Source organism: Dipodomys merriami, unplaced genomic scaffold, assembly GCF_024711535.1.
Source record: "Dipodomys merriami isolate MVZ:Mamm:240054 unplaced genomic scaffold, mDipMer1.0.p SCAF_7, whole genome shotgun sequence".
Taxonomy (NCBI): Eukaryota; Metazoa; Chordata; class Mammalia; order Rodentia; family Heteromyidae; genus Dipodomys; species Dipodomys merriami.
The window spans coordinates 59,124,558-59,143,822 of NW_027206290.1; the positions used below are offsets into that span (position 1 = coordinate 59,124,558).

General features: G+C 38.1%; 1 protein-coding gene across 5 annotated transcripts in view; it reads left to right on the forward strand.

The window, feature by feature from the left end:
• Window positions 1-19,265, forward strand: part of Sel1l2 (SEL1L2 adaptor subunit of SYVN1 ubiquitin ligase) — a 79,607-nt gene that overhangs the window by 24,332 nt on the left and 36,010 nt on the right. For all 5 annotated transcript variants that reach the window (XM_070007686.1, XM_070007688.1, XM_070007687.1 and 2 more), the window contains exons 4-5: window positions 7,441-7,543; window positions 11,212-11,374. In XM_070007686.1, coding sequence (XP_069863787.1) covers window positions 7,441-7,543; window positions 11,212-11,374 — 266 coding nt within the window. The remainder of the gene's footprint in view (window positions 1-7,440; window positions 7,544-11,211; window positions 11,375-19,265) is intronic.

Below are 19,265 nucleotides of genomic sequence, written 5' to 3' on the forward strand. Positions count from 1 at the left end.
AGATCTTTCTTCAGCTGTTCCTAACAAATGACATTAGCTCCTAAAAAGATAGCTGAGAGTAAGGTCTCTATTATCATACAAGGCAGTTTATGGTGTTCTCTACTACATCGCTCACTTCCTTATAACATTCTTAACTTACATTAAACTCAAATCATTTCAAACTATGATCTTCATGTTAGTCAATGTCAGGAGCTGGACATAACAATCTGACCTGCACTGTCCTGATCAGCATGCAGTGCCTAGCCCACTGAGCAATGGTGCCTTGTGCGCGTGTGTGGTGCCTTGTGCGTGTCATTGCTAAAGTCCTGTTAGTTGTTTTAGACACCATCTGAGTGATGAAGCATAACAACTCCATGGCAAAATAAATCCTTTTCTCACTGAAAAGTACTAAGCCAAGCTGAGTTGTGGCGTGCACCTGTAAGCCCAGCAACTGGAATCTGAGACAAGAAAAGTTCAAGACCAGCCTAGACTACCTAGTAAGACCCTGACTCAAAAGGGTGAAAAAATAAGAATTAAGCCAGTCAAAGTTCAACCAGGGGGGAAAAACATCTTGGAGAATAGAAGAGATACAGATGTATATTAAAGGATTTATTGTAAGGGATTTACTTACATATATGTGTCTGGCTGGGCAAGTTCAGAATTTGTCAGGAAAAGAAGCCTATAATTCTTGAGAAGAAGCTAAACTACTTCCTAAAGGTATAATTTTATTTGCTTCATGAAAGCCTTGAAGTAGAAAAAGCTGGAAGTGGTGCTGTGGCTCAAGTGGTAGAGCACCAGCCTTGAGCTGAAGAGCTGAGGGACAGCGCCCAGGCCCAGAGTTCAGGCCCCACAACCGACAAAAATAAATAAACAAATAAAAATACATAAAAAAAGAATTGTAAAAAAGAGAAAGCCTTGGTTTCACTCTTAAGGCTTTGCAGTGTTCTGAATTAGGCCAACCCAGACTCTCTAAGATAGTGTCCTTCTACCTGTGAGTTTTAATCACATTGAAAAAAATGCAGAATAGTCTATTTGAGAAACTAACGGGATTAACATCGAGCTGACCTTTCTAGAACATGTAGATGTATTTTTTCACATCTTGAAAAACAGGGAAATTAGGGACTCATTTTTACTCCTTTTCCAATCAGAAATATACTAAACAGCATTTGTACCTCCATCACTTAAATGGAGGTGTATCTGTCATGCAGTTACAGTAAATAAATATTTGCTGAATTAAAGTGAATTGAGTTATTTCTGACCCCAAATTCAAAATTCTCTCTACAACATGCTACGCAAAAGTAAACAAGCCTTACATTTTTTAGAGTTCATTTGAATATTCAAGTACTTTTGTACTTCAACATGATGTTTTTACATCCATTACCTTTTTGAAAATAGCATGTTCATTTTCCCTCAGGATATTTTAACAGTAAATCTTCAACTAATTCTTCCTTCTAAGATAGAACTGACTCTCATAAAAATAATTAGCTTTATTAAGTTGTTAGTATGACAAATCAATAGCCAATCATACTACAGTAGGTACAATAGAGCTGCTGGAACACGATCTTCTATTCCATCTTGACCAGGTCTTTTCCACTTCACCTGGAAATAATCATCTTTAATTTTGACACTAACTACTGTGTCCTTGGTGGGAGGAGGTCTGAAGCTAGTATTGTAATTCCTTTTCTTGTTTCTAGACCTGATCATATCACCTATCATTTTCATTTGTATTCCCCTTTGTGTGTGTGTGTGTGTGTGTGTGTGTGTGTGTGTGTGTGTGTGTGTGTGTGTAGCATATGCTATAAAGTACTATGTAGATCCCTCCCCATCCCTACTTCAATTGCTAATGGACTCTGGCAATCAGTCCATAATGGCACTATATTGGGTACAATGAGCTACTTACTCAAAATTGCCCCTCCCTGGGGCAGTCAGGAGTACAAAGGCCTGATCATTTTCCCCTGCTTGAGACCATTGTGAGGGCCATTTTAGCTCCAAATTGCCTTGTGGAGAGTAAGCCAAGTGTTTTTAAGGCTACATCAGTTTCTATCTTTGCCCAGTCCATCATCATCTCCTCATGTGGTTCTTCGTTGGGGTGGGGAGGAGAATTAGGAGCTAAGAGTGAGTGTCTCTTATCCCACACCTGGGAAAATCTCTCTTCTGCCTTGAATGCCCAACATCAACCCTAATAACACTGATCATGCTTAGATCTGTGCAGAATGAATAGTAATTTCTTTATCTTTAAGTGTGTTTTTGGAAGAGACCGATGCAGTCCTCTGTGTTGGGGAAAGGTTGGAGGAGGGGAAGCATAGAGGCCTGAGGAGGCTAGACCTCAGTATTACAGAGCAAGCTCCTCCAAAGGGGGATAATTTCATACTGGGTGCCTTTTTCTCATCTTCCCTGTATAAAAGCAGGAGCCAGACCCAATTCTAAGAGGAAGAAATAGGCACAATTCAAGCCACCTGAAGGCAATTCTTCAGTACTAGAGATTTCAAAGTCTGCATCAGAGAATCCAATTTGCTTACCTTAATACTGTCATTATTCTGCTGTAAACTTTTCTTCAAATCAGCACACAAATATATTAAATATAGTGATTTTTATAAGAAAATTGGAGAGCAAAGGGAGAAGTGACATTGTCCAAAAAGAAATGTACTCATTACCTGACTTATGAAATGGTAACGCCTCCGTCCATCACCTTTATAATAACAATTTTTTAAAATTAATAGTAAAAATAATTATGAAATATCTCTCACTGTGATGAAATAGTGGCTCATCCAGTATGAAGTTCCTCCAGCTACATACATCTAAAAATGAGGCCTAAAGTATAGCAAAACTTTTATTTTTAAAAAAGTAAAGCGTATGTGAATCATCATCATCTGGGTTAAGTTTGGTAGCTTTAACATGTTACTCAACTACTTTGTATATGCATCACCTCATCTATAAATTGGAAATAGCCATTGTACCTTCCTGCTATACTCTGAGAAAATAAGCATAAACACTGAGAACTGCTTGTCCCAAATTTCTGGCACCTGATTCGCTTATTATAACACAAATGTTTATTGTTTTTAATCCTTCATTTGTTTTATAAATCTTCTTTTTTTTTGCTAAATTAAGTTTTTAGGCAGTAGATTCAATATCTTTAGTCAGGATCCCTATTAAATTTTTTATGGTAAATATTTGAAGAAGTCAGATTATTTTTTTCTACTGATAATATGGCTTATCTACATATGACAGTAGTGAATTGGAGATGATGAAAATGCACTTGATTGTTTAAAAAATATCTGTGTTTAACTCGGGTGTATTTGAGTTGATCACATTGTTAACTGAAGGGTTTGCTGAATCATTCTTTCTTGGATGGAATGTTATTTTTAGTAATGGATCGTTAGTCTCTCTCTCTCCTTATATTGTATCTTCTTGGCACACATAAGGGTAAATATGAGGAGCTCTTTTTAGGCAATATGCTAAACATTGGAAGCTGAAGATGTTTTATGTTGAATGCAATAGAAATTAGGTGAGAAGGACTTGGTGATCTGTATAGGCAAGATTTGCTGCAAGGGGAAAGACTTTGCCTTTTTATCTGATGTTTAATAAGCCTCTAAAATATTCATCTCCTTGATCATTTGTCAACCCTTTTAATTATTTCAACAATATTGAGATTTTGAACTCAGGGCCTCCTGCTTGCTAGGTAGGTATGCTAGTGCTTGAGCCACGCCCCCGGCTTTTACTGGATTTCTGCTTTGCTTTGTTTTTGTTTTGTTTTTGTTTTTTAGCTATCTCCTGTTTATTTCCCCAGGCTGACTTAGGCTGCAATCCTCCTATTTATAACTCCAGTATAGTAGGGATGACAAGCACACCCCAAGCCACCTGTTGATTGGGATAGGTCTTGCTAACTTCTCTTGCCGGTGCTGGCCTTAAGCCTTCTTCCTCTTCCTCTTTTTCTTCAGAGTAACTGGAACTGAAATTAGGTTTTTAAACATTAGGCCCAAACTCTAGAAGTCCCACATTTCAGGTCTGGACAAATAAAGACAATTGATGAAGGACAGAGAAAGGAGATTATGTGGTAGACTTCAATACATCTTTAGCTATGTTTAGCTTTTCTTGAAGGTTCAGATATTGACAATGACTATCTAAGGGACACTTTGACTTTTGTCACAAGATGCTTATGTGTGTCAAATCCTATCTTTCCTGGAGCCCAGAGTGATTGCAAAGTGACTGTACAAGGGAACAGCTCAGATGGAAGGTGGGGGCTGGGTGCCCCGGTATTTATCCTGCGTTTCTTTAATTCATGGGCCTAGCAGAAGCAGCTTTTTTTTTTTTTTTTTTTTTTTTTTTTTTTTTGTCGGTTGTGGGGCTTGAACTCTGGGCCTGGGCGCTGTCCCTCAGCTCTTCAGCTCAAGGCGAGCGCTCTACCACTTGAGCTACAGCGCCACTTCCGGTTTTCTGGTGGTTTATTGGAGATAGGAGTCTCACGGTCTTTCCTGCCCGGGCTGGCTTTGAACCGCAATCCTCAGATCTCAGCCTCCTGAGTAGCTAGGATTACAGGCGTGAGCCACTAGCGCCCGGCTCAGAAGCAGCTTTTAAAATACCTTTTACAGGATTACAGGTGTGAGCTACCGACCCAACTATCAATTCTTTTCATTCTCAGTGATCCTTTATGTACTTCATGCTGTAAATATATTTAACTTGAGGTGGAAAAAAATCCATTATTTTTCTCTCATCTTTCTAGTTGTGTTAGAGAGTAGTTTTACTTTGAATGTTAAATTTTAGATTTTAAGGTTATGACAAAAAAGAACAGAGCAAAGCTAGAGGTTTAGTAGTTAGACCTTTGAAGAGTGGATTGCAATAGAAAAATGCCTCTTCTTATAATCACAAGGTCTGTGCTACATTGCTCAGTGAATGACTACTAAAGTGACCACTACTAGCCACCCTGGATATGAAATAGCCTATTGAAGATATTGCCTTATATCCTAGACCTTAACATTTACAATCCTCCTTGTCTCCATTTCTCATCTGCCACTTGTTAGTCACAGTCAGAGCTTTCTCACCAACATGATTTTGAACTGTAAAATACCTGTCTTCAATGAGCGCTAGCTTCCTACCACTCAATTCATTCTCTTTCTCCTAACAATGACATCTAGTCTTCCTTCCTACTCTCTCTCCATGCCTCAGTCACTTTGAAACTGTCTTAGAAGCCAAGCCAGGAAGCAGCAGATCACCTGCCCAGTCCTAGACAATAGATTGTCAGCTATTTGTCTCTGGGTACATGCATGTCTCTAGGACTGCTTTAAGCATGCATTTCTTCTCCCTCAGCCTTCCCCCAGTTCTTCCTATTTAACTCTCCTTTTCAAGACATCTGAAGATTGCCAAAGATGTATTGAAGAACTATCTTTCTATGTGTGCCATATAATGAATCTTCATTCTCTGCCCCTCATCAGATCTCTTTATTTGGCGCTAAGCTGGACTCAATTCATACTTTGGAGGTCTAGGGTCAAAAACTGGTTTCAGTATCTTGTCTATTTGAGTGGTCCCATGATGTCCTGCTCTAATACAGCTTTGAGGCTGCATCAGTCTCTCCAGCCACTATGATTACCTCACATCAAATCTGGAATCTCAAGACATTTCCTTACTCTACATTCCCTGAAGTTTCAAAACCTTCAAACCTTAAGAAGAAAATGAAAGCATCATCAAGATAACTTTATCTCATAATTGAACTTTCTTCTAAGAAGAAAATTTGTACAGCTCAATACATTTTAGGGAGCCAAAAAAGAATTACAAATAAAAGCAAAAGCTATGGGAAAAAATTTGCAATGGTAAACCATTTTATATTTATGTGCATGCAGAGTCAAGCTTTCAAAATTTATTCTTATGCTTTGAAAGCGTGTTAATGAGAGCAACTGTGATTGTATACACAGATTAGTAGGCTTTTCCCATTATTCCTCACGTTTTAATCATGAGTATAGATAATATATAACTCAGAGCAAAAATTATATGCTAAAATATCATGTATTTCTAAATTGATTAACTAATGTGAAGCACTCAAAATAATTTTAAACTGGCTTTTAAGTTGATTTTTTAATTAAATAATAAAATGGTTGTGGTGTTTGGTTTTGCTTTGTTTTTTTTTTTTTAGGTAGGGGGAAAAGGGTGAGAGGAAGAGTGAAAAAATGCAGTATATTCAGTATACACTATGGGAAAATGAGCTATGTAGCTTGTGGACAAAGACAGGAGGAGGAAAGTGAAGGAAAGGATGACATTGTCCAAAAATAAAGAAAAGAAATGTTTTCATTACCTGACTTATGAAATGGTAACCCCCTCTGTACAACTCCTCTATGATAACAATAAAAATTAAATTTAAAAAATGAAATGAGACAACTCTGATAGCTTGTCAGGAAGAAAAAAAATAAGAGCCATTTAAAAGTTCTTTATGGTCTTGTTAATGAAGCATCAAATCCCAAATGCCCTTCCTTTGAAATGATTTCTGGTGCTGTCTTCCTAATCAGAGATTTCACTGATACTGAAATGGACTTGAATAAATATTGAGATGTTGTGAAAGGCTGTGTGTGTGTGTGTATGTGTGTGTGTGTGTGTGTGTGTGTGTGTGTGTGTGTGTGTGTCTGTTAGAGTGTGAGGAGTAGCTGCAAATTTGACTCTTCCTCCAACCTGCTTTTCTAGTTAATAAACTGGTGACAATGATCTAAGAGTTATGAAGTGCTGTAGAAATGATTCAGTGATACTACTGTAGTGGGTAAGATTGCATCTTATTTTCCTTAAGTCCCATAAAACAGACTTCTTAGCTCTCAGTCTATAAGGCAAGTTATAATTAGCAGTCTTTCTCCCAAGAATATACTGATTCTAGGTGCACAATGCTAGGTCATCTTAGAAATGCTTGTTGCCTAGTCCTTTTGTTCTCTTCAACTATATATCATGGCTCTGAGATTTATAGACAGGATCCAGAAATCCCCAGCTTTCTGTTTACAGAACCTTACATACCCCGTGAACACCACTTTCCCTCCTGCCATCAGAAACTTAGTTCCCCATTGTCTAGATCCTTTCACAAAATAACAAGTGACATTTTTAGGCAGGTTCTCCCTTTTGACCTACCAGTGTCCTTAACTTAGAGAATAATACTAAGCAAACTTTTTGAAATTTAAAATATTCTAAAAATAAATAAAATTTGCCATGCAATGGTGGCTCATCCCTGTATTCCTAGCTACTCAAAAGGCTGAGATCTGAGGATCATGGTTCAAAGTCAGCCAGGGTAGGAAAGTGTGAGACTCTTATCTCCAATAAACCACTAGAAAACTGGAAGTGGTGCTGTGGCTCAAGCGGTAGAGCACTCGCCTGGAACTGAAGAGGGTAGGGACAGTGCCCAGGCCCAGAGTTCAAGCCCCATGACCAACAACAACAAAAAAAAAAAGTAAAATAAAGAAGCAATATTGTTTTTCTTTTCCTTGTTTGCCCATATAGTAAAAAAGCAAGCAAAGAAAAACTTCACAGATCAAGGAGATGAGCTATTTAACATGGGCATCAAGATTCTCCAGGAATCTAAAGGCCAAAAGCATAAAGCAGAGTAAGTAGCCAAGTTAATACTCACGTTAATAAAAAAAAAAAAGGGCATTCTAGAATCTAATTCATCATTAAGCTCATTAGAACAACAAATAAGCTTATCTGCCCATAAGTTTTGCTTTTAGAAGGATCAAATGGTGTTTAAAGAGTCTCAAAAAGCATTACCCTAAGCAGGAGGATTATTTGGCTCAGGTACCTTTAAGTGAAATGGAGAATTAAGGTTCTGATCCTCATGAGCATTCAAGCCAAAATACTATGTTGGCTTTAATTAATTAGATATTTTAAATGTGTTATTTGAACTAGAACAGTTGCTGGTTTAGCATGTTTTATTCTTCCTGAGTGTTTGTACAGTACCTTATGATTGTCGGAGCTTTTTCATGTGTTTCTGTGTTCTCTCCAGATGAATCTTATGAGGCAAGAAATACTACACCTAGCCTGTTTAAAAAATGGGAAACAGAAAGCTAATATTCTTACAGTGAGACAAACATAGATACACAGCAAGGAGGTGAATAAGCTGTGGTCTTCCACACCCATTCTTCCTCTTTGTTGCCTGTGTCTTTACAAAGGTGTCAAAACCTGAAGCCTCTGAGGAAAGTGCAGGAGTATAGAAGATGAGGGTTGTTCATGATCACTTTCTACTGGCTAAGTTCGATATTACTCAGTGCTCATCATGCTCCTGTGAAGCATGGATTATTATCCCCCAACCAAATGAGGAAACGGAGAGGGAAAAAGATTCTGTAATTCTTCCAAAGTGACAAGAAGAGAGAGATGAGAAAGTTGTTCCTTTCCTTAGGAGAAGGTGATTCATAAACTCTTTGCAAGAACAAAGGAAATACTCCCAGCACGATTTTGGTCTCCTGCTAAGCGTCCCTGATGACTGTCTTGATAAGGACAGGTAAAAATCAGACCCCTAAAATACAACCTATCCTAATATGGAATTTATCTTACTAAGGAATTCACTTAGTAAGTGAAAACAGAGAATTATTTATCTAGCTTAATGATTCTCTTAGCCTTTGCTTAAAGGTTGGACTGGAACAAAACCCAGTCCAAACAGCAAACCAGCCTTTAAATTTAAGGACTTTATTCCAGGCTATTCTTGCCCAGATTGTCTTAATCTATTCCTTGCTTAGGAGTGACAGAAGAGTAGCTGTTTTACATAGCAGTAGAGGATATCTAATGCCTGAGTCACCTGATGCTTTTGAGTTAACAGCAGTGGAGAACTAAAACCAAATTTGCTAATCACAAGACATACTGGGAGTTTGTGAGGAAGCTGGGCAAATCCTTTATGCTGTCAGAATAGCCCATGTTCTCCTTCAGCCAATCACCTCTATTGTCTTGTTCAAGATTCAGGAAGGTGAAGAGAAATTTAATGTATACCTTGCTGACTAGAAGGGAATCCCTCTATCTTCTCATGCTTTGCACCTTCCCATGGAAATGGCACTCGTGCTTTGAGCTTACCCACATTCTGGAATCATTTGATCATTTGTTTAATCATTCATTCATCTATTTATGTATAAATAGGTAGCATTGTTGAAAGCATCAGTATTGTTAAAAATATACATATTGACTGGAAGTGCCACTAAAATATCTAATGCTTGCCTGGCAAGCTCAAGGTTTTGAGTTCAATTCTCAGAAATCACACACACACACACACACACACACACACACACACACACACACAAGTACACTTATCATGCAAGCATTTATCAAGAGAGACACAAATTTGTCTGAGGGAGTCAGGAAATCTCAGTGACAGCCATTGTTGGTCCCTCATTTAGAATTATTCCACATCAGTGTTTTCAGATACGCTGCTGATCTGTGTTGGAGGAATGTTTAGACCCTTCTCCCTCCAATACCCACTTAACACCCAATTGCTTTGGTGATCATACAGATAGCTAACTGAATATTATTGTCCAGATCTATTCCTGCTGTCTAGTTCCTTCTACTTTTTCCCTTTTGAGGATTGCATGTGGAACTTAATCTTGCCTAACCAGAAGCAACTTGTCCTATGTGTAGCATCTGTTTTATACTTTGGATTTCCCTGACTGGGAAGCCAGGTACCTAACTGTGTCCACAGAATCCACAAACCTATAGAGCTTGGCTTTGTGGCCTGTTGCTGTTCCTTGGACAGATGAGATATACAATGGAATGCTTCTACAATCCATATCAGGTTTCTACATCTTGGTCCCTGTTGGAGTCTTCTCATTCCTGCAGACTAGATAAGTTACAACAGCAAGCCTTGTGATAAAAGCCATTCAAGTGGATTTGTATCCCAATGTCAGCCTATCCTTCTGCTACCTATCCTAGGTATCAGTTTTTTGAGACCTTCTTCCTTGTTTGCCCCATCCTCAAGATGCTAAGCTTGCTTTATCCTGGATAAGTTCTTTCTTGCCCTCCTGACTCTAGTTGTCTGCCATTTTCTGTTCTACTAGAATACCAATCCTCTATTTTTGACATGCTGACCTCTACTGCTTCCTTCGTTGAGGGGCTTTCTGAGGCCTTTTTGGCCCAACTTGTTCTGCACCAGTCTTTGTAAAGGAGCAGCTTCTTTTCTCACCATTAAAGACACTACACAAAATTGCCTGATCATTCTTAATTGGAAACAATGATGTGGAGGGGGTGTACCCGTACATTTTCTTATATTTGAGTCAAATACATGAATATAGAGGTTAATGATCTCTAGACTTGGTACTAACAAAAAAAGGAACTTATAAAAGTAAAAGTACATCCCGAAGTACTCTCTCTCTCTCTTAACACATTTTGACCTGTGAGATTCTTCATCACTACTTGTCACACACAGAAAGTCCAGGTGATTTGGGCTGAAGTTCAGAATATGCAGTGTCAGGCAATCCTACAGTAACTATATTTTCAACCACTAAAATTTCACACCATTACTACCTAATTAAGGAGAAATTATTAAGTTGTAAAACTTTGGTTCTAATAGTAATAGCTAAATTTATTGAGGGTTTACACTTACCAGGCATGATGCCAAGATTATCTCAATTAATCTTTACAGCAACCCTACAGAATAAGTGTCCTGTTATCCTCATTTCATAGATGAAAGAGGCACAAAGAGGCTAGGTAACTTGACTGAAAATTTCCAACTATTAACTGGTGGAGCCAGAATATGATTCCAAACAACAAAACTGTAGAGTCCTATCGATTGAACTTTTGTTTGGGTGTTGATTTTCCAAGTAAGCTGGCTTTGCTGTATTGAAGAGAAGTGTTGCTTTAAGAAATGTAAGTATCTCATTATTTGCATGAGATAAACTCCCATATGCAGCATTTAAATTTTGAGTATTCTCATATTTTCAGAAGTTGCTTTACAAAACAAATATCTATAAATAATGGAGATGGGCATGGAAGAATTTGCTATCTTAGGATGACTGCTTTGAGTTTTCACTTTACTTACCACATAAAGCTTAAGGATGACATATCTTATGTATTTCTCATTATTAGTAGCTTTATTATTTGTTAAATGTATTTGAAATTATAACCTTAGATTGATCTAAAGGTAAAATAAATCAACAAATCTACAGGTATAATAGACTTCAGCTCAGCTGCATTGTGACAACAGGGTACTATTACTTATTAGAAAGAAGTCACATAAAGGAAGGAGCAGAAAATTTCATTTTTGTAAATCACCCTTTTGACATTATATTCTTGAAACAGAGCCTACATGCTTTTTGCCAAAGCAGCTGACATGGGAAATTTGAAAGCAATGGAGAAAATGGCTGATGCTTTGCTATTTGGAAATTTTGGCATGCAAAACATAACAGCAGCTATCCAATTATATGAGTCCCTGGCTAAAGAAGGATCATACAAAGCCCAAAACGTGAGTTTTGAAAGAAAACAAAACCTTAAATAGCTCCATCCTGAAATAACAAAAGAACAATAACACATAAAAGAAGTTTTACAATAGTGTTCCCACACTACTGCAGACCCCAGAGCTAGCTAGGCTGTGGTAATGTGGTCATATGCACATAGACATAGTAGTGTCAGGTCAGTAATGCTGCAGGACCCCTGGTACCTTATTCCAAACGGATGACTTTAAGGAACAGAACTGCTCCATTTGGAGTTGATTCTGGTACAGGGTGATAAATAAGGACCTAACTTTAGTTTTCTATACCTGTTTAGCCAATTCTGCCAGCCCCATTTATTGAAGAGGCTGTCTTTCTTCCATCCTATTTTTTTTTTTTTTGCTCCCTTGTCAAAGATTAGGTGGCCATAGGTCTGTGGGTTCATTTCTGAGTCTTCGAATCTATTCCATTGGTCCTCAGGCCTGTTCTTGTGCCAATACCAAGCTGTTTTGAGTACTATGTCTTTGTAATAGAGTTTGAGGTTTAGTATTGAAATTCCTCCAGCATTGTTGTTCCATTCATAAGGAAATGAAAAGTTTGGGGAAAATTATATTAAGTGAAGTAAGCCAGACCCAAAGAAAAGCAGGTCTCATGATCTCCCTCATTTGTAAGAACTAGAATATGTAGAAGATACTCTTAACAAGGGATCTCAAGAACCCACTTGCTTAGTGTCAAGAACTATATATAATGAAGCATATTAATATGAACCCCAACTCATGGAAACAAGAGCCTCTCATTAGACCCGGTATATAATTCATTCTTTTTTCTCTGTTATTGTTTTTTTTCCTTTCCTCATTTCTCTTAGCTTTTGTACCTCGTGTTTTACATAATAGACAATGCAATATGTGGAAAGGAAAGGGAATCACAGAAACATCAGAACAAAGGATGAGCCACATTGATACTCACTTGACACTATGTGGGATATGAACATTACAATTTGGGGGTCGGGCGGGGGGGGGGGGATAGGGAGGGGTAAGCAGGAGATATAGAAAGATGGGGTAGAGCCAGGCGCTGGTGGCTCATGCCTGTAATCCTAGCTACTCAGGAGGCTGAGATCTGAGGATTGCGGTCCAAAGACAGCCCAGGCAGGAGCAGTTCGTGAGACTCTTACCTCCAATAAAGCACTCAGGAAACCGGAAGTGGTGCTGTGGCTCAAGTGGTAGAGCGCTCACCTTGAGCTGAAGAGCTGAGGGACAGCTTCCAGGCCCAGAGTTCAAACCCTGCAACCCCTCCACCCCCACCCAACACACACACAAAACAAAAAAAAACGATGGGGTAATGATAATTAAAAACAAATGTACTTATTGTCTTACCTAGGTAACTGTAACCCCCCAACACATCACCTTTTCAATTAAAAAATAAAATTTATTTTTTTAAAAAGAGAACTGCTCTCCAATCCACCCTAAGGTGAGAGACCCTAAGGGCTCATTTGAGAGCTCTGGATTCTTGACATAGTTACATTTTATACAGAAGGCAAGGTTAATGCCAGGGACAGACTTTGCTCTTCCTACATATGCCTTCTGCATAACGAGGATTTCTGGCTTGTGCCACCTTATCTGGCTTGACTTGTTCTTTCTGCATTTCATTTTCTTTTGTCTATTAAAAAAATGAAGTTATCTGTGTAATAGGTGTGTGTCTAGTTTGTGAGGGACCAGAAGACAGAGTGTAGGTAAGATAAAATTAATCCAAATGGCTAACAGTGGTCTACTATGCGAAATCCAGCCCTGCTATTTATTGGAACACTGCAACATTATATTTGATGGTTTAAAAAAAAAATCCTCTGCCTAAGCCATCCTCTGCGCTCCCTGACCACCTGGACATCCTCATTCCTCACTCAAGACTCTTCTCAAACTCTCCATGATATGCAAATGTAAGGTTAACATCTAGAACCCTCACCTACCCTGTTGCAGCTCTATAGCTGGATTTGACTACATTTCTACTATTATTCCTGTGAACACTATAGAAAAATGTTTCCAATAGCAACTCCTCTTACAGTTGATTGAGTTCCTTGTATTAAAAAGAAAGAGTGAAGGAGATTTTATGCCACAAACAGTACTTAGTTCAATGGCTAAGTCCTGAGACCAGGTTGGCCACAGGCCACATTGATTCAAGCTTAATAGTGCTGCCCAGGTGACCACTTTCCTTCTCCTGATATTTGTGCTAGTCTAATATAGGGATCCTGCTGGCACTGTTGGAAAGCATAAGGACAATAGCACAACAGAAGTGCAATGCACCTAAGCATTTGATTTTGGTGCCTTGCGTCTTGTATATACATTTATCTAACTTGGCGAGGGGAAGGGGAATAACAAAATGCTGAAACAAGGACACAGGATGACCCATTGCAACAAGGATCACAAGATACTATGCTGGAAATAAACTTGATAACTTTGGGGGACAGGAGTGAGGGAGGTGGGGCAGGGAAGGGTTAGTAGGATAAAAACAAAGGAGGGGGCAACAATGCTCGACAAGAAATGTGCTCATTATCTAGCTCTTGTAACTGTACCCCTCTGTACAGCATCATTACAATAGAATAAAAATTAAAAAAAAATGCAACTAAAGAAGCTAGAAATTGAAATGAGCAAGAATAGGAGAGAGTTGCAGGGCTGGAGAGATACAGAGGATACTACATCTCTGAAGTGGGGAGAGAAAAATAAATCAGAAGTACTAATAGCCAGGTATTAGTGGCTTGCGCCTGTAATCCTAGCTACTCTGGAAGCTGAGATCTGAGGATCACAGTTCAAAGCCAACCTAGGCAGGAAACTCCATGAAACTCTTATCTCCAATTAACCACCGAAAAGCCAGAAGTATAGCTAGGACAGGAACACATGCACAGGAAAACAAAGTTCTGATGCATTACAGATGATGATGGGATGTCAGAGAACTAATAAGAATACACAAATTAACAAAGAAAACCAATGCCACAATTCATCTTATAAAGTGTCCTTGAGAACATGAAGGGAGGAATGCAATTTTAGACTACTATACAAAGAGAAGCTGGATGGAGGAAAAGAGGCCTAATTACTTCTTTTCATACCTTGACTGGTTCATGTAGCAAAATAAACTGAAGGAAATTCTGTGAAGGGCAACAAAAACAATTTACATTATGAAAATATCCCAGTAAGATGATTTGAAAGAATCTGTAATAGTAACTATTAGTAGAGTAGTCTTCAATGAAATGGTGGGAATTGAGGAGATTTCAAGCTCTCATAATCTGGAAGATGTCCTGTAAGTTACTGTGTTTACCAGGTTGGATATAGATAGTTCACTTGTAACTTTTCAATTTTCTAGTTCTCATTTAGGAGGCAAAAATTGAGAAATAAGAAACTCATTCTTTTCTTCATATAGATAAACTGTTCTCAATAAGAGATTTGTCCATTAATTTTCCAGGCAGGAAATTAAAACTCATTTACTTAAAAAAAAATCAAGAAACAGATCTCAGTATATGGTTCAAGGTAGAGTACTACAAAAAGAATCAAGGAATAGGTCATTTATATTTTATTACCCTTAAGAAAATTCAAACCAGTAATGGTAATCTCCAAGTGGTGACACTATTTTGGCTATTTTTATATTATTTTTTGCCAGTCCTGGGGCTTGAACTCAGAGCCTGGGTGCTGTCCCTGAGCCTCTTCATAGTATCATTTGAGCCACATGGCCACTTCCAGATTTTTTCTGAATAATTTATTGAGGACAAGAGTATCATTAACTTTTCTGCCTGGACTGGTTTCAAACCATGATCCTCAGATCTCAGCATTCTAAGTAGCTCACAGGTGTGAGCCACCTGTGCCTGGCTCTATTCCTTTTTTTAAGTAGTTTTATATTGTTTTCTTCTCTCTAAATGGTCTTTCTATTCATGCATATGTACTACTTTGCTATTTAACTTACTTTTATTTATTTAAAATGTATTTAAGGGCTGGGAAGGTGGCTCAGTGGTAGAGTGCTTACCTTGCATGCATGAGGCCCTGGGTTCGATTCCTTAGCACCACATAAATGGAAAAAGCCAGAAGTGGCGCTGTGGCTCAAGTGGTAGAGCATTAGTCTTGAGCCCAGAGTTCAAGCCCCACAACTGACAAAAAAAAATATTTAACTTAATTTTTTAAGGTTATTGTGAATGAAATTCTTTTTTCTTTTGGCCCAAGATTAGAACTCGAACTCAGTACCTAACACTTTCACTCATTGACTAGTGCTCTAGCAACTGAATCATGTCTCCCACCCTGGAATTTTCTTGATTTCTCTCTCAGCTTGTTCATTGTCAGTGTATAGAAAAGCTACTGCTTTTTATATGTCGATTTTTTATTCTGCTATCAAAAGTGTTTATCAAATCTAGGAGTTTTCTTTTCTCTCTTTTATTTATTTTTTCTTGTGCCATCCAGGGGCTTGAAGAAGCCAAGGCCTGGGTGCTGTTCCTAAGCCTTATTGCTGAAGGCTAACATTCTACCTCTTGACACACAGGTTTACTTCCAGTTTTTTGGTAGTTAATTGGAGATAAGAGTCTCACAGATTTTCCTGTAAGGTTGGCATCAAATTGTGATCTCAGATCTCAGCCCCCTGAGTAGCTAGAATTACAGGTGTGAGCTACTGGTAACTGGCTTATTTAGGAGGGGTTTTGGTTAGAATATTTAGGTTTTTTTTAAAACTAGGATCATGTCATATGCAAATAACAATAATTTGACTTCTCCTTCCCCATTTGAGTCCCTTGATTTATATCCCTTAACTCCATGTTTTATTGTGTTTTAGGATTCTAGAATAATCATGTCTCAATGACAAAGATTCTATATATTCTTCTTTTATATCCAAAAATCAAATTATGGAGGTATGAATTGTGGTAGGGCTATAGTTATTAGCACTATGCTACTAGTGAAAAAATGTTTTTCATATCAACTTAATCATCACTTTGATCAGTCTACAGTTACCTGTGTAAAGCACTGCTTGACGCTGATGCTTTTTTGTATTTAGAGTACAGACAGTGTCTGAGTTGCTCGTTAGAGTTCCTTCATGCTTTTCTTTGGAACTCAATTTGAACTAAAAGTAATGATCACAGGAGCTTTCAAGCCTCATACAATAATTAAAGGAAAATTGCTTCATCTTTTTTTCTCCATTAATAATCCTTTTCACAAAAAAGCAAAAGGAATATTTAATTTTGAAATTGTTACTATAGAACCTGAATAATTTACCTTGAAGTACAGTGAGACATCCTTTATACTTAACTCTTCCCATGCAACCCCAGCCACCGTAACACTTCCTTAAAAGCCATGCCAAAGTGGTTGAGTTCAGTATCTGAGTCTTATAAACAATCCAATTTGCAGAGTTTGACCATTAAAAAACCACAAAAATGTCCTTGATGTCATCACTATTCTGCAGCTTCTCTTTCAATTCATCATGTTTCTCTTTCCTGGATGAAAACTTAATCATTCTAGAATCCATCTTTGTTTTATCTTGTCCTTTTCTCAGAAAAAGACTGAGTCCAAAAACAAACAAACAAACAAAGCCAAAGAATGTGAAATTGTTACATGACAATACATGACATATAAAAGAATAGGTCTGTGCTGACAATAATTGGTGTATTTTACCACAGGACAGCTCGTGACAACTTTTGACTTTCTGGAATGTCCAGGCATGCTTTAAGCAGAATTAAAAGAAATACCAAGAATAAAGTAAAGTTGAACTCCCCCTCCTCCGAGAATTAACTCAAAGTCACTCCATGTTATTTTTACACTAAAGAGAAAGGAAGCCCAGCCTTTGATTATTCAAGGCTGATAAAAATCATTATTTTAGTCCTTACTCTTTGGAGTGGGCTTTATACAGAAACACTCCCCTTCACTGTCACAGAATGTTAATTTAATTCCCACACAAGCCTCTTCATAACTTTATGAGCTCATGTATTTTTCCAGGAGGATCAGACCAAAAGAGCAGGCTAGGCTGTACACAATGATACTGTTGGTTGTAAGTGGCTCTAAAATACAGGCCTAAATTGAATAGAATTGCACCTTCATTTTCTTACATGAAGGTCATTGTATTTGTTTACTGTCAAAGTTTCTGCATCAGTGAACTAGATTCTAAATTGAGCAGAAGGGGAAAAAAACTGCTGGGAGTTGCAACAAAATTTTGAAAAATAATCTAAAATTGGCTGGAGATGTCCCTGAAAGGAGCCAATTTAATCATTTTAAATATACATTGCAAGGGTTACAGGAGTACCAAAATTCAGACGTCTTCCATTTACAAAACAATTGTGAGGTAAGTTCCCTAAAGAGGAAACCTTGACAACTAAAGAGGACTTTTCAGAATCACAGAAGTTTTTTGTTTTGTTTTTAATTTTTGATATATGAACTGTACTTATAAACTATGTTAGAGACATTATGCTTTTGGAAACAGAACTCTGCAGTTTCATAATTTAAAAAGTAACACAGGCCCGGTATGGTAGTGTACATCTGTAATCACAGCTATTTGAGAAGTAGAGGTGAGAAGATTGCCAACTGAGGCCAGTCCAGGCAGTTAATAAGAGACCCTATGGAAGGAGCAAAAACTATACAGCAAATGGATGGAGGGCATTGCTCATTTGGGGAAGCTCAAGGCCCTGAGTTAATCTTCAGTACCATAAAGAGAGATTGAGACAGAGATGCAGAGAGAGGCGAAAAGACAGAAAAGAGTGTTTGGCCTTGCAAAATTGCAATTAAAACTTTAAAAAATTACCCATTTTTTGAGGTGATTGAATTACCACACCTTGATGCATATTTAGATTTTAGACATTTTACATGTCTCCTGTAATGTTCTTATGAACCAGATGAAGAAATGGAAATGTGAGCCTGATACTGGTAGATAGCGAGAGGTAATAATAATGGAGAGTTGTAGAATGCAGAGGTGAGGCATAAAGCCTAGAAACTATTTCAGTCGTCTCTAGAACTGAGAATAGCTCACAGTAAAAGCATGCTGGGAGACATAAATGTGAGATAGTATGTCCCAATAAACTCACCAAATGGCAAAATCCATTTCATAGACTTGTCAAACATTGTAAATCTGCAACACAGGACATGTCGGGTGTCAGTAGTTGACCTGTGATCTCATTGGCTAACTGGGAACCTGTCACTGCCCAGCATCCTCAGAAAGTGTTCAATCCCATGCCACTAACCAAGAAAAAGCTGGAAATTTAAGCGTTGAAGTTCAATTTCTACTGAACACATATTGCTTTCACACCATCCCAAAGCTGAGAAATTGTAGGTCAAGCCATCAGAAGTTGGCAACCTTCTACCAGGCTTCATCATCTCTATTTTCAGCTTGGTGGCTCACTACAACTTAAATGGTTTCTGGAGATCTTTTGAAAGGTTTATGTCTGTTGCGGGGGGAGGGGGGGGCTGGGGAGGGAGGAATACAATCTAAGACTTTCTATTCTTTTTTTTTTTAATTTAATTTTATTTTATTTGAGAACATACTGTACAGAGGGGCTACAATTACATGGGCAGGATAATGGATACATTTCTTACCAAGCATTGCAGCCTCCTCCTTTGTTTACCCTTCACCTCCCTTCCCAGCCTCCCCCCTCCCCCCACCCAATTATACCCTCCTCCCCCCCCACACCGACATTGTAAAGCTGGTTTTGACATGACATTTTGTACTTCTCATTGTTGCAACAGGTCCACCTGAATCCTTAAACGACTTGTTTGTCCCCATCTCCTCCACATGTTATACTGACATCAAATATAGTGAAAGCGGGGATTACACTGTGGGGGAGGGACATACAAAGCAACAAAGAAATAATCTTATAAATGCGTTAGAAACACATGCATGAAAGAAACGAAAACATTAAAATACATATTTAAGGGTTCATTTTCCTAACATCACATTATCTGACCTTTTCCGCTTGACTCATACATA